This window comes from Hypomesus nipponensis, chromosome 24 (assembly GCF_054491055.1).
Source record: "Hypomesus nipponensis isolate SF chromosome 24, ASM5449105v1, whole genome shotgun sequence".
In the NCBI taxonomy this organism is placed as follows: Eukaryota; Metazoa; Chordata; class Actinopteri; order Osmeriformes; family Osmeridae; genus Hypomesus; species Hypomesus nipponensis.
The window spans coordinates 6,818,823-6,832,500 of NC_140384.1; the positions used below are offsets into that span (position 1 = coordinate 6,818,823).

Sequence of the window (13,678 nt, forward strand, 5' to 3'; positions counted from 1 at the left end):
CACATCCAATGATGTTCACAAAAATAAAGTGAATTGTGATATACATATTTACAATAACATTATATTTTTTGCGATCATTGACTAATTCATACTTTGATTCATTGTAGATTAATGTTACCAATGAAGCTAATACATTACATCGCTATGGAAGCTGTTTTTAAACGGGTACTATTAAAATGCCACCATTGGGTTGCGCTTCAATATCGCCATCTAACGGTTTAATGTGAGCATTACAAGTGCAGTTCTCATTGTAAACCAGTAGATGGCGGTAGTAAAGCGCAGCCCTATGGAACGGGTTTTTAAGGGGCACTATTTCGACAGCGCCATTGGGTTGCGCTTCAATATTGCCATCTAACGGTTTAATGTGAGCATTACAGGTGCAGTTCTCATTGTTAAACCAGTAGATGGCGGTAGTAAAGCGCAGCCCTATGGAACGGGTTTTGAAGGGGCACTATTTCGACAGCGCCATTGGGCTGCGCTTCAATACTGTTATCTAGTGGCTTAAAGTGTGAATTACAAGTGCAGTTCTCACAGTAAACCACCAGATGGCGATAGTAAAGCGCAGCCCGATGGAACGGGTTTTTAAGAGCCAGTAGTGTCATGTGAGCATTACAAGTGCAGTTCTGAAAGTGGTTGGTTTAGATCGGAGTCATTGGAGGGGACATTGGTTTGGTTGAACAGTATTACCTGCTATTATCACCCATTATCTACTCATACCCGGACTAAAGAATAAATCAATTTTATGATAATAATAAGATATACAGACATACAATTATATGGATTCATATACTTCATAGCAAACATTGACATGTATTTCATTGTGTGATGCTGTTCTGGCATGTGGAGAGAGTGTGGAGAGAGGGTGGAGAGAGGGTGGAGAGAGTGTGGAGAGAGGGTGGAGAGAGTGTGGAGAGAGTGTGGAGAGAGTGTGGAGAGAGTGTGGAGAGAGTGTGGAGAGAGGGTGGAGAGAGTGTGGAGAGAGTGTGGAGAGAGTGTGGAGAGAGTGTGGAGAGAGTGTGGAGAGAGGGTGGAGAGAGTGTGGAGAGAGTGTGGAGAGAGGGTGGAGAGAGGGTGGAGAGAGTGTGGAGAGAGGGAGGAGAGAGTGTGGAGAGAGGGTGGAGAGAGTGTGGAGAGAGTGTGGAGAGAGTGTGGAGAGAGTGTGGAGAGAGTGTGGAGAGAGTGTGGAGAGAGGGTGGAGAGAGTGTTGTGGTGAAGGCTGACATTCCACAGAGTGATATGCTGCCTGTAATTTCACATTATTTCAGTGCTTCTGGTGAGGTCACTGTGTGTGTGTCTTCATGTGAAGTCTTTATAAATTGTGGGACTGAAATGCCTAGCTTTGGGTCAGGTTCTGTTTGTCCATTCATGCCCAGACTGACCACAATAGGAAACCCATTTATTCCAAGATTAATGCAAGATTTCACCATTTGGTAGCATCAGTAACTTTTCAATGAACGGTAATAGGAACTGTCCAGGTGGTGGGTCTGCATTGATGAATGAAGCCAGTCAGGGCTGTGAAGTAGTGCTTCTATAGTCTAACTCACAGTAGGCTACACAATGGGGCTCTCTATACAGATCCCATAATATTGAGACCAATTGAGAGAAACATATTCATAAATTAACATAGAACAGCCTTATCTTTTGTTGCTGAGATTAATGAATGTCGGTACGCTTGAAAATTAAAGGCAAGATTCCACATCACAGCAAAATGAATATTAGGAAGGTCAGTGCGGAGAATAGTAAATATGCTTTGGTATGTGTATATGTGTATGTATGTATGTACACATTCTCAATATTTATATTTACATTAAATAACTTTTCAATAAGGGGGTGAAATATATTGTAAGCATTAGATAGAATTTTATAGACAGTTTTCAAGGGTGTGGAGTGTGTCCACTGAATGTGTTTCTATATGGACTTCACTGTGAAAAAGTGAACAAATAAAATAGGGGGAGATGAATGATGACTGTCCTGATCGAGCTTTGGCTCGTCTCTGGTGACACAATGGCACAATGACTTGGGACAGTGTGCCAAAACCATTCAGAAGTTCTCACATCCAATCACATTCTCACAAAAATAAAGGGAATTTTTACCCACTAACAAAATCATGGACAAATGAGATCAGTCATTGTGTCAAATATTTCTTCTTTTAAAACGTTTATTATTGATTAAATTCATGTAGGGAAAATGAATAGTACATCTCTTTTCTCCAGTGTACAGCAAACCACAGCTGATAAGTGTGTTTCAACCCTAGCAACACAGGGCATGTCAATACATGCACGATGATGTGTGCCAAGATGTGTGTATGTTCTATATATTGAATATAAACACACAAATATATTTATATATACATACACATAATGAGTAGAAGTCATAGTTTGAGATTGGATCCCATTTCTCCAGGGCCTCTGCTCTCTGGTTGGGGCACCACTGTACTTAGTGTACCCTGATGTGGTGGTGAGGGACACACTGACAGCCTCTCAGCTCTCCTCGGGGGCGTCCTCACCCCTCACCGAGCCTCTCGGCCTCTCGTTCGAGGCCCAGGACGTTCGAGATGTAAAAAAAAAAAAAAAAAAAACCTTGTTAACTCGTCAAATGCGATTTGCAGAGTTGCTTGATTCTCCCTAGCGACGGCAGTCGGTATTCTACATGGCAACGTTCCGTGGCGGGCCGTAACCCTTCACCCGCGGCTGGCTGTCCAGGGGGGGGGGAGGGGTTCAGGGCAGGGCCCTTGGGGAGGAGGCCCTCCCAATGTTGGCCAGGTCACCAGACAACCCCTCCCTCCCAGGCCGTCAGGAAGGAGCTAGCACCCTGCCACACACACACACACACACACACGTCAAGCAGAACACTGGACAGAACCCCCCCCCCACCCCCCGGTAACACGGCTTAAACGAGTCATAGATAGAAACATGACAAGCAGACGTAAACATTTTGTCAACAGTTGCAAGCAGAGACTCCTCGGAGGTCTCGAGAGGCTGACGCTGGGGGTTCAGGAGTGAGCTCACAATACCCCTCGGAACAAAGTGTGCTGGAATGACACTCGAGGTTAACCCCCAGTTTGCTATGGACGAGGATCAATGCACTGGCTGCGTTTGCCTCCAGGTTCCGCCCCTCAGGCACACGTCAAATGAGCCTGGCGCCGATGACACGGTCAATCGTCGTAGAAAAACGCCCTGCAAAGCGACCGAAGGTGAAGGGGAGTGCACAGCTAGGAGAGGTGCTGATATGTGTGTGTGTGTGGGGGGGGGGGGGTGATGATGCGTGCATAGGAGAGGAGGCAGAGAGAGAGCAATGGAAGAGAGAACGAGAGAGAGAGAGGGGGGGAAGGGTTGCTGTGGAGACCCCCACCCTCTCTAACCCTGACCCCGCCGTACCACCACGCCAGAAGGGTCACTATGGCAACAATGGAACAGGGAGAGCCACACAGCGTCTGACTCTATGGTGTTGGCAGGTTCGTTGTGTTTGTTTGGTTGGTTGGGTTGTTGTTGTTGTTTAAGTTGAAGGGAGAGTCTAAAAGCAAAACTGGAAGCAGGGTAAGACTCAAGTGAACAGAGATGGTCAGGCTTGCTGTCCCGGCTCAGGGAGTGGATCACTGCTCTGACTATCCCTGGAAAGACAGAAAGGTTGCTGGCTCATTAACACTAACAAACAGAGGTTAGAAGACAGGAGAGAGAGAGAGAGAGTGGGAAAGCTTGGCGAAAATATAGGAAACGGAAACAAAAATATGACATCACCAGTTCAGTCCATTGGATTAGTTGCTATAGGTCACCTATCGATCATCCACATGATTTTTTTCTCATCAAGTCAACAGTAAAACAAACGAGAACAATTTAAACTAGAAGTTCATGATCTGTTGACATGAGCCACGGCAAATTCAGGTTTGAAAAATCACAAAAATCTAATGGAGATAAAACACCAAAAGGTGGTGAACTCTCCTCCTCCCCGCCTCACCCAATCCAGCTTCTCCCTCTGATGCCTCCCAAAATTTACCCCACCCTCACACCCCACCCCCCTCACTGAGGAGAAAAAAAAAAGAAAAAAAAGAAAGCTATCCAACAGTGACTCTTCTTCAGGTGCAGTTTTACTTGACTTGTAATGTCCGGTGAGAAGTGGAATGAGAAGGAGAAAATAGATACTGATGTACGAGTATTTGTTTATGCATATAGAAATCTGAGCAACATGGCGATCAGTGGCGAGCTTGCAGGTCCTTCAAGAAACGAGAACCTTTTTTTAAATGTTGCCCATCTGCTGAATTCCAAATAAAACTTGATCTGACTTCTAATAAAATCTGTACATTTTCTTAAAGTCTTCATGATTTGTTTGTCCAAAGGGGACTCTTTTTTTTTTTTGTCTTCCTCAATTCTTTTTTGTTTGCATGGTATATCTATTAAATCGTTATCTCGTCTTTTAATTTAGGTGCTGGGGAGCCCATCCTGGGTGTGTGTGTGTTCTCTGGAACAGACGCGTTCCGTCTTTGTGAGCGACAGGAGTTCGTTAGCAGCACTTCTTCTTTCGTTTACTGTTCTTGGTGAGTTTGACCACGTCGTTCTGTTGCTGTTGCTGCTGCTTAGCCATCACCTCCTTCTTAGCTCTCAGCACCAGCTCCGTGATGCAGTTGAACATCTGCAGGAAGGCGGGGGGGGGGGGGGAGAGAAACCAGCGGTGGTAAGCAGGCAGCCTTGAACCACCGTGAAATGAGAGGCTACCGCTCTCCTGATTAAACGTCGAGCGCGGGGCCCACGTGACGTGAGTCTCTCACGTCGAGCCCATTTGCGGAGCTCCAAAACAGCCACACCCACCCTCCCCCCACCGTCCAATCAGCCACCGGCTCCAACAGAAATGACCGGACGTGCTACAGGCCACGCCGAACCCCCCTCCTGGATTGATTACCTCCTCCACGTTGATGTTTTCCTTTGCGCTCGTCTCAAACAGGTTGATGCCCATCTGCTCGGCAAACTTCTGCGCGTCGGTCGTCTCCACCACCTTGGAGTTGGGGTCGTCGTTCTTGTTCCCCACTGGAGAGAGAGAGGGACGAGAGACAGTGAGTTTGTTATCGGCCCGGACGTTTTTCGGGGGGCCGTGTCGGAGCAGCCGGGGTCGAGGGGGGGACGACAGTCTCACCTAATATTCGACAGACGTCGTCGCAGTTCTGGTTGATTTCGTGGAGCCATCGCTTCACGTTGACGAAGGACTCGGCACTCGTGACGTCGTACACCACAATGACGCCGTGCGTTCCTCTGTAATACCTGCATGTGGAGACAGGGGAGTGAGGAGTCCATCACTACCGTTTGAAAATGGCATTAATTGCATCAGGTGGCCACCAGGGGGAAGCACAGATGAAACTCAAGACATACGAGACATTGATTCCACCTCATCGCTTCTAAACAATATAAATTATAATATTAATAAAGTCAGGTCACAGACATCCAGAGAGAAGTAGAAAATGTCACCTTGTGACAAAAAAAAAAAGGAAGGTAATCGTTGTTAGTCCCCAGCCTGCCTGCAGACTTCCTGGAGGTCAAACCTGCGCCCAAGAGACGGGCTCTTTGTCCACACGGCTCTAGAGGGGCGCATCCCTGGTATAACTTTACTGCGCCAAACGCAAAAACAAAGAGTCCTTTGACAGTCCTATTGTGACTGTGTGTGTGTGTGTGTGACTGTGTGTGTGTGTGTGACTGTGTCTGTAAGCAGGTTTGTTTATGTGCATACTCACAGTGATTTGCACTGGGGTGACAGCGTGTGGATGCAGTGTGTTATATGAGAGCCTGTCACACACTGCCCAGGAGGACCCAGGCAGACAGACAGACAGACAGACAAGCAGACAGACAGACAGGCAGGCAGGCAGGCAGGCAGGCAAGCAAGCAAGCAAGCAGACAGACAGACAGCCAGGCAGACAGCCAGGCAGGCAGGTATTCAGACAGACAGGCAGACAGGTATTCAGACAGACAGACAGACAGACAGCAGGCAGGTATTCAAACAGACAGACAGACAGACAGACAGCAGGCAGGTATTCAGACAGACACAGACAGACAGACAGACGGCAGGTATTCAGACAGACAGACAGACAGCAGGCAGGTATTCAGACAGACAGACAGACAGACAGACAGCAGGCAGGTATTCAGACAGACAGACAGACAGCAGGCAGGTATTCAGACAGACAGCCAGCAGGGAGTTGGACACAGATGAATGAAGACCCCCACACACACAGCAGGTATGGGGGCCACAGACCCTCCACAACCATCCCTGTAGAAGACTCCCCCCCAAACACACACCAGGCTGTCGTCCACCACACACACACAGGCATATGTCAGATACTGGACTATGGCCGACTGACAGACAGAAAAATAGACATATGGCAGTACACACACACACACCATCCCTCCCTGGACTGAGTAGCAAAGGTGGGGTTTCCAACTCCAGCATGCAGGGCTGTGAGCTGTGAGCAATCCCTATCCTGAAATTCACTTAGGCCTAATGAGGCACCATGTCACTCTACTTCAGCACAATTAACAATCAGCCAGAACAAGCCAACCCTCTCCTGCAGGCTGCCTTCCCAACGCCGGTCTGTACCAGAGCAGAACAAGGCTGGTTTCTAGGGGAAATGGAAAGGTATCGTCAAAGAATTGACCATAAAACAGACTCTCTCTCTCTCCCCCCTCCCCCTCCCCCTACCCCTCCCTCTCCGTCTCCCTCTCTCTCTCTCTCTCTCTCTCTGCTTTGGATGTCCTTCCTTTTTACACATAACCACAACAGTTTCAATTGATACTCGTTTGCGTCATATCCGCGGATGAATGAGTTTGTCGTTGGCCGTGACAATTTAACAGCATCAGGTGCTATCTAGAACCTGGTAGTTAAGTGGTGTCTATGTGCTCTGTTATCCATGACAAACTAAGCAGTGCATCAACATGTATGTGGGGGCTTGCTGCCTGTTAGCTTCCAGCTAGCAGTCACCTGTCCTGACTCCTGTGTGTGTCACTGCATTCTTGCTACGTCACAATGCCTGTAGGTTATTTACTGCACATTTCTCCACATGACAGGAAGGACTGCTGAGAACACAGCCACGTCTGAAGAGTCTTTAGCTCAGCAGAAAACAGCTCCCCTGCTGGCCAAACTGTTAAAAACACCACACACACACACACACACACACACACAGAGAAATAAACAGACACACTTTTGCATTCATAGAACAGGGAAACACAAGCCTGTGGGTCAAATGTGTGCGGATAAATCCAACTTTCCCACGTTCCAGGGGAAACTAAAAGACGAGCCTCAGAGTGAGCAGGTGCACTGCAGAGGAGTCATTGCCTGTCACCTCTGCCGTAGGACAGGTCGAGGTAAGAAGAGAAATGTGATGCAAGGACAAGGAGGACACAAAAAAAAATAGCTGCTCGCCAAATTGTTCTCAAATAATATCTCTTGGGATGGTATTCTGGGTATCACAGTGTCACGCAAGTGCCTCTCGCAGTTGAATATACCAAGAACCGCCCCTAACCATAACCAACATCTGTAATTTAAGGTTTGAGGGGAAATTCCACTCAAGTTGCTGAAAAAGTTTGCAACTTATTCTGGATATCTGTACTTGGTAAAAAAAAATCTACGTGACAATTGTCCTCTAAAAATGCTTCGAAACCTACTTAAAAACACAACCTTCAAAGCTTGATACTTTTGAAGCTAAATGTCAAGACATACACATCAAATGATCCTGAGACTGGTATGGGGGTGGGTGTCTAAGTCTCAGTGTTGTATTTAACAAGTGTTCAGAACAACGGAGTCATTTAGACAATGAAGTGCTTTAGATGTGGTTCTGATCACCAAGGAAGCGGAATTCAAAGAAATAAGCAAAACAAAAGATACAAAAGATTATAAAACATGAAAATGTAACCAAGTCAACTAAAATGTATTACTACATTTACATGTAGGTGTAAAAAATAAGTAGGGGTTTAAAGTGAGAAAAGATTTAGTGTGGGAATGCAGTAGAGCAGATTGGTAATACGTGTGTGTGTGTGTGTGTGTGTGTGTGTGTGTGTGTACTTACGTGGAGGTGATGGTGCGGAAACGCTCCTGTCCTGCCGTATCCCAGATTTGTAGCTTCACCTTCTCTCCGTTGATCTCCACCGTCCGGATCTTAAAATCCACCCCGATTGTGGTGATGTAGCTTCCTGCAGATGGCACAAAGCAAGCCAAGGTGAAACACCAAGCTGCAAGGTGACACGACTTGTGCCAAAACACAAGTTCAGTGATGCAAGCTGACCAGAGAAGGTTTCAAAACGTGTGTTTCTTACCCGAAAACGTGTTGTCTGCAAACCTCAGGAGGAGACTGCTCTTCCCTACGCCTGAGGACGACAGAAACAGATTTATATTAGGAAGACGTCCAAGCTGCTTCCACAGAGAGACAGCCCATTCCCTCTGATCAATCCTGTAGCTGTCATGTATGTCTGGGAGGAACTTAAAACAACTAAATGTGAACACAGTTTATATTGCATGGCTCTGGGATCATATGTTGTAAACATGCTCCTAGTCTGTGGACAAATACAGCAAAGTCATAATGCATCGGAGGTAGATGCTATTGATACTTGAGGAAAACGGCGACTGATGACCAGACTTGTGCACACGACCTAACCTAGCTGAGTCAAGCAAACCATAACTGCGGTCTCCCATGCTGTGCAGAGGGACAAAAGCACCCAGTGTCACATAAAGATCTGTCTCATGATAAGGGATGGGAGCGTGGGTGGGACACAGTCTGATAGGGGTGTCTTGACTCAGAACATCCTCTAACAAAGGCCACAACCCCTCCCAAGGCCAGGTAAGTTTGAAAGGAGGCGCATGGCTTCTCTAACTGAGTTAACGTGCTTCATGGTACTTATTGGTTTCCGGGTGTCCAGATGAATGATTCCTCCTTGTGTCCCTGAAAAGGAGCTTCACTGGCGTTACTAACCGCACTCATCCGCCTGGGAGTCCAGGATCTAAGCAGCAGATATGTGTGTGTGTGTGGCTGAGGACATAAGAGCAAACCGGCGCTACAGAATTGGCCCAAATCTTGTTTAAATACTCGCAGGAAACAGTGGTTCAAGTGCTGGATTCAGAGGCAGCAGTGCAGGGGACACTGGCCCTTGTGTGTGTGTGTGATGGTAAAGGGGCTGCTGTGCTGCCTTGCCCGCTATTGTCAACAGCCAGCTGATGGGGTAGTGCCAGGATCGGGACGTCAATGACTGCACGGATCTTTCACCGACAAAGGGTACCCGCAGAATGACTGCCCAGTGATTTGCTTCTTTTGTGTGCCCGAGTTTCCAACTGAATGCATACAAGCAGTGTATTATGATATCTACCCCCTTGTGTATTTCATGCAAGTCAGTTTATTTTGTAGGCTGCAAAATGTGCACCATGAACCAAGCACGGCTCAATAAATGCTGTGCTGTGCAAGTTATGCAGGTAATGATTGATAAAGGGGTTGAACGCCTTCAGGGTGAGCAGATATATGGCCGGGCATGGCCCTGAACATCAACATAGCCCTCACAAAGTTGGACTCGGGCAGTCCTGCCATGCAAATCACAATTAACTTGCTCTATTCAGTGCAGATTCACTTGGTTCAATAAACAATACTGAAACGGCTACCAAGAAGAAAAACTAATAGCTGATTCTATCAAGACTTAATGGCTACAAATGTGATACCTCTATGGGCATCAACATGGGCAATCATACTAATTCTTAAATATATCTTGTTAGCTAGCAACGACATAACTAGTGGCTCCTGCTAACTTAGCTAGCAGCCGACAATTCAAAATAGAACGCTATCAACTAGCTAGACATGTTAGCGAGCAATAACAGCTAAATCATAGATACCTATTGGCTACTAACGCATGTTGAAAATATCCGACAATCTGTATATAACTAGCTTAGAGCTACCTTACTGGGTTGTTGTTAGCGCACCAGTTAGCTATTTGTAATGCCAGTCTGAATGAACGAAGCTAGCCCGGCCAGATCTCTTGCATTGAAAGTAGGTAGCTAGCGATATCCGGCCCGGCTGACATGCCCAGCCCTGCAATAGTAGGATATGTCCGCCCTGCCACCGTTCTACTAGTGCAATAATGAATCGATTTACTTCACAAAAAACAACTAAAAGGGAAAGGCTTCTCGTTCGACATGTGTCGAAAAATCATGTTGCGTGGGTCAATACACATTCTACAACAGCCCACGTAAAAACATGATGAGGCCCATTTCCCGTCACGCATCCCCGGCATTCGCTTACCACTGTCACCGATGATGAGCAGCTTAAAGAGGTAATCGTAGTCCCTGGCCATGCCGGTAGTTGGTGGGTCACCCCCGCCTTATGCCGTTTTACTGCTCTTCCTCGCGGCTTGCTGTCCGAACCCTTGGCTCGTAATTCACCTGCCCTATCCCCGATATGAACAAGAATGATACTACTATGCCCAATCGTAAGCCCCCAAGCCGGCGGCTTTTTTCGGGGTTTCGCGCTGTCAGCAACACTCTCTTCGATGCAAATAGCCGGAAACTCCGCTTCCTTCTCTGGTAGTGACTGCACCCAACCCTGCGATCTAAGCTGTTTGCGCAGACGCACAGCACAACCGTATGGGTAAAGAGCAATACGATCAGTCCATTGATCAGGTCGGAGTGGCGATGTTGGAGATTGGGAGCTTTCCGTTGGATTAATTGTAATTATAACTTCAGAACTGAACGGATCCTTTAAACGATTTTCGTTAATAATACGCAACTCTTAAATGTCAGCGCGGAGGCACTGATTTGCACATTTTCACATACAATTGAACAACAAGTCGTTGTAAAGTTCATAAACCTAATGCATGAACTGACACGTTTTTATTTAAAGAGAAATAAAACTATTAAACTTCAATCAAACCATGTTTATTTGTATTGTCTTTGTACAAGCTATTGTTCAGAATACCAAGGTTGCCATCGTTACACACATATGGGGGAGTGATTAACCAAAGAAGGGAAGATGATTTGTCACACTGGAACCAGTGATTGAATCAATAAAATAAGACCTCAACATGAAATGTCGAAATAAAATGAGGAAAAAGTATTTTGCTGTTGACGCAAGCTAACTTCAGGTAACCGTTATGAGAATAACTTGCACAAATTGGGATAAAACAAATGGTGGTTCATGGTGCCAATAAAACAAGAAATTAAAGAAAATACAAGTTTCGGAATATGAAGGGAATTTCATACTGTGTTCAACTCTTGTGTTCCAAGGATGGCAGAGAAGGTGGTGTGTGTGTGTGTTCTCTCTCTCCAAAGACGTGTGTGTGTGTGCACACTTGTACAGAACAGCTGAGTTTTTTTTTCGGTTGCTGGGGAGTTCTTTGAGTGGATTGATCAAGTTGGACCAGTCCTGTCTCCATTACGTGAGGATTGTGTCGTCAATTTCCTCGTTGGAGTCAGGGAGGCTGGCTATCTTCTTGAGGGACCGTCTGTAACATTCTGACAACAGGTCGTTGCTAGCAGAGTCAAGAATGGCTGCCATACTCTGAAAACCAGAAACCACCCAAGGACTTCAGACATGACATACACGCCGATACAGTAAGCAAACAAGCAGAGAGAGAAAAAAAAAAACCTGAATGCATAGTGTCGATGTGTGTTTAGTATCTAACCTGCATGGTTTCCTCCCCTTGGCGCAGTCGGAGGAGACTGATGATGGTGTGTTCGCTCTGGGCGCGGACGCTGGTGTTCTTGTCCTTGGTGTTGTCCAGCAGGCTCTTCAGCAGAGGCTTGATCAGGCTGGGCTCCAAGGAGGGCGTGGCCGGCTCCTTGAACGTCCACCACAGGACGCGCTCTGCCACCAGCCTGATGTCACTGGACTGGTTCTGAAGACACTGCAGGGCCGTGGAGGGAGGGAGGGAGAGTGTCACCGACAGACAACCACCATCGTGCACCGGCACGGCAAAACCGGCCTGAATGTTTTCCCCGGGAGTCCCGGAACGCAGGAAGAAAAAGAAGAAGGAGGAGGGTGTGGGGGTGACACGTGTGAGAGCGTGTCACCTTCACTCACCTTGACAAACTGCGTGATGATGCGCTGCGACACCCCGCTGGAGCCCCCGGTCCTGAGCTGGTGCCTCATGAGGTACCCCATGGCTCGGACCCCGCTGGTGGCGATGGGGATCTGGAGGACGATGGCAGGGCCGGGCCAGAGAGGAGGGAGGGAGGGAGGGGCAGGGAGAGGAAGGGTTAGGGTTAGGGTGTGATGAAGCAGCAGAGTACAGATATGATCTGACCAGTGTGGCTTGTGTTCCTACCCTGTCTGCAGTGGCACTGGTCAGGATGGCCTCTGTCACAGTCGAGCAGTACTCCTCCACACACAGCTGCTCCGGGGATGATTTCACTGATATGGCCAGGGCCAGGCTACGGCCGTGACGAACCATCCAGTCCACACCGGAAACATCAGCTAGGAAAGAGAAGAAGCCAGGGGTCTTGTAGCTCAGGTTGCGTCTTAAAACAGACTTTGCAAGAAACGGTGATGTTTGGAAGCGTTGGATAGTGTGTAAGTGAAGGTGTGTAAATGCTTACCCAGAATGTGCTGGAGCAAGATGTCTCTCAGCTCCTCCTCAGACAGGAAGGCACACAACTCACCAACACAGCCTGCAGAGGACATACGTGTAGCATCCTACACACACACACACACACACACACACACCTTTAGCAAAACCACATCCTACCCAGACGTCCGGATGTAGAGTCTGATCAAGTAACTCCACCAAAGAACAGCAGACGTTATGACCCACTTTTTGAAACATATCCAGCAACTATATATAGTATATATAAAAACGACATATAGTATATCAAACTATATATCTAAAACTATATATAGTATATCTATATCTATACATACATACACACACACACACACACACACTGTATATGTGAACCTTTTGTGAACAACTTTAACTCGTATAGCAAATAAAGAGTCAAACTATAAAACATGCTTTTTGGGGCCTTCAACCCCTACAGGCTGATTGCACCTCCTCCTCATACCTCATCATGTCCCAGCATGCCGAGCAACGTGGTTGTGATGCTCTTGCGGATGGCGGGATCAACTTTTGACCCTGCGCCTTGGATGACGAACCTTAAGGCTTGCAGCATGGTCTCCCTGAGAGAGAGAGACAGACAGACACACAGAGAGAGAGACACAGAGAGAGACACACACACAGAGAGAGAGAGAGACACACACACACAGAGCGAGAGAAAGAGAGAGACAGAGAGAGACACACACAGAGAGAGAGAGAACCAGGCGCTGACAACTGGAACCTTACCATACCTTGCAGGTACATGACCAATGAAATTCTCTTACTTCAGATAATAGCCAGAGCACTGCTGATGCTTGTGGATGTGGTGTATGTGGTGTGTGGTGTGTGGTGTTTACCTGACTCCAGAGTCTTCCGCGTTGCGGATGGCAGAGAGCTGCTCTGTGAAGAGGGGGTCCACCTTGCTGTGGATGGACACCAGCTGGCCCAGGGCCTCCGCTGCCCTCAGCCTCACAGCCCGACTGGAGTCCTGCAGGGCCTTCAGGAAGGTGGTCTGGAGCTGGGGCAGGAAGGGCTTCAGGGCGATGCCCACCTGGAGGGAGGGAGAGAGCCAAGAGACAGAGTTGTTTTAGATGTTTCCCTGCTTCCACATAACTGAATCAATTGAACGATTCGTTGTCGAG

General features: G+C 47.4%; 2 protein-coding genes across 2 annotated transcripts in view; both read right to left on the minus strand.

Moving 5' to 3' along the window:
- Window positions 1-4,347: 4,347 nt before the first annotated feature.
- On the minus strand, window positions 4,348-10,532 carry rab35b (RAB35, member RAS oncogene family b). Its single transcript, XM_084690486.1, has 6 exons — window positions 10,250-10,532; window positions 8,286-8,336; window positions 8,039-8,162; window positions 5,125-5,249; window positions 4,894-5,018; window positions 4,348-4,626 (listed from the first exon to the last, which is right to left on the minus strand). The coding sequence occupies exons 1-6, from the start codon at window positions 10,299-10,301 to the stop codon at window positions 4,498-4,500; spliced, it is 606 nt and encodes a 201-aa protein (XP_084546612.1). The 5' UTR covers window positions 10,302-10,532; the 3' UTR covers window positions 4,348-4,497.
- A 333-nt stretch (window positions 10,533-10,865) lies between these two features.
- Window positions 10,866-13,678, minus strand: part of gcn1 (GCN1 activator of EIF2AK4) — a 19,052-nt gene continuing 16,239 nt past the window's right edge. Inside the window, exons 52-58 of the mRNA XM_084690285.1 lie at window positions 13,394-13,587; window positions 13,006-13,120; window positions 12,541-12,637; window positions 12,270-12,418; window positions 12,026-12,136; window positions 11,628-11,849; window positions 10,866-11,503 (exon numbers count right to left, since the gene is read on the minus strand). Coding sequence (XP_084546411.1) covers window positions 11,378-11,503; window positions 11,628-11,849; window positions 12,026-12,136; window positions 12,270-12,418; window positions 12,541-12,637; window positions 13,006-13,120; window positions 13,394-13,587 — 1,014 coding nt within the window. The 3' untranslated portion in view covers window positions 10,866-11,377. The remainder of the gene's footprint in view (window positions 11,504-11,627; window positions 11,850-12,025; window positions 12,137-12,269; window positions 12,419-12,540; window positions 12,638-13,005; window positions 13,121-13,393; window positions 13,588-13,678) is intronic.

Coding starts and splice junctions, on each gene's coding strand:
- rab35b (XM_084690486.1), bottom strand. CDS start 10,301: ATGGCCAGGGACTACGATTACCTCTTTAAGCTGCTCATCATCGGTGAC. Junction 8,337..10,249: donor GCTCATCATCGGTGACAGTG/GTAAGCGAATGC, acceptor TGTCGTCCTCAG/GCGTAGGGAAGAGCAGTCTC. Junction 4,627..4,893: donor AAAACATCAACGTGGAGGAG/GTAATCAATCCA, acceptor GCCTTCCTGCAG/ATGTTCAACTGCATCACGGA.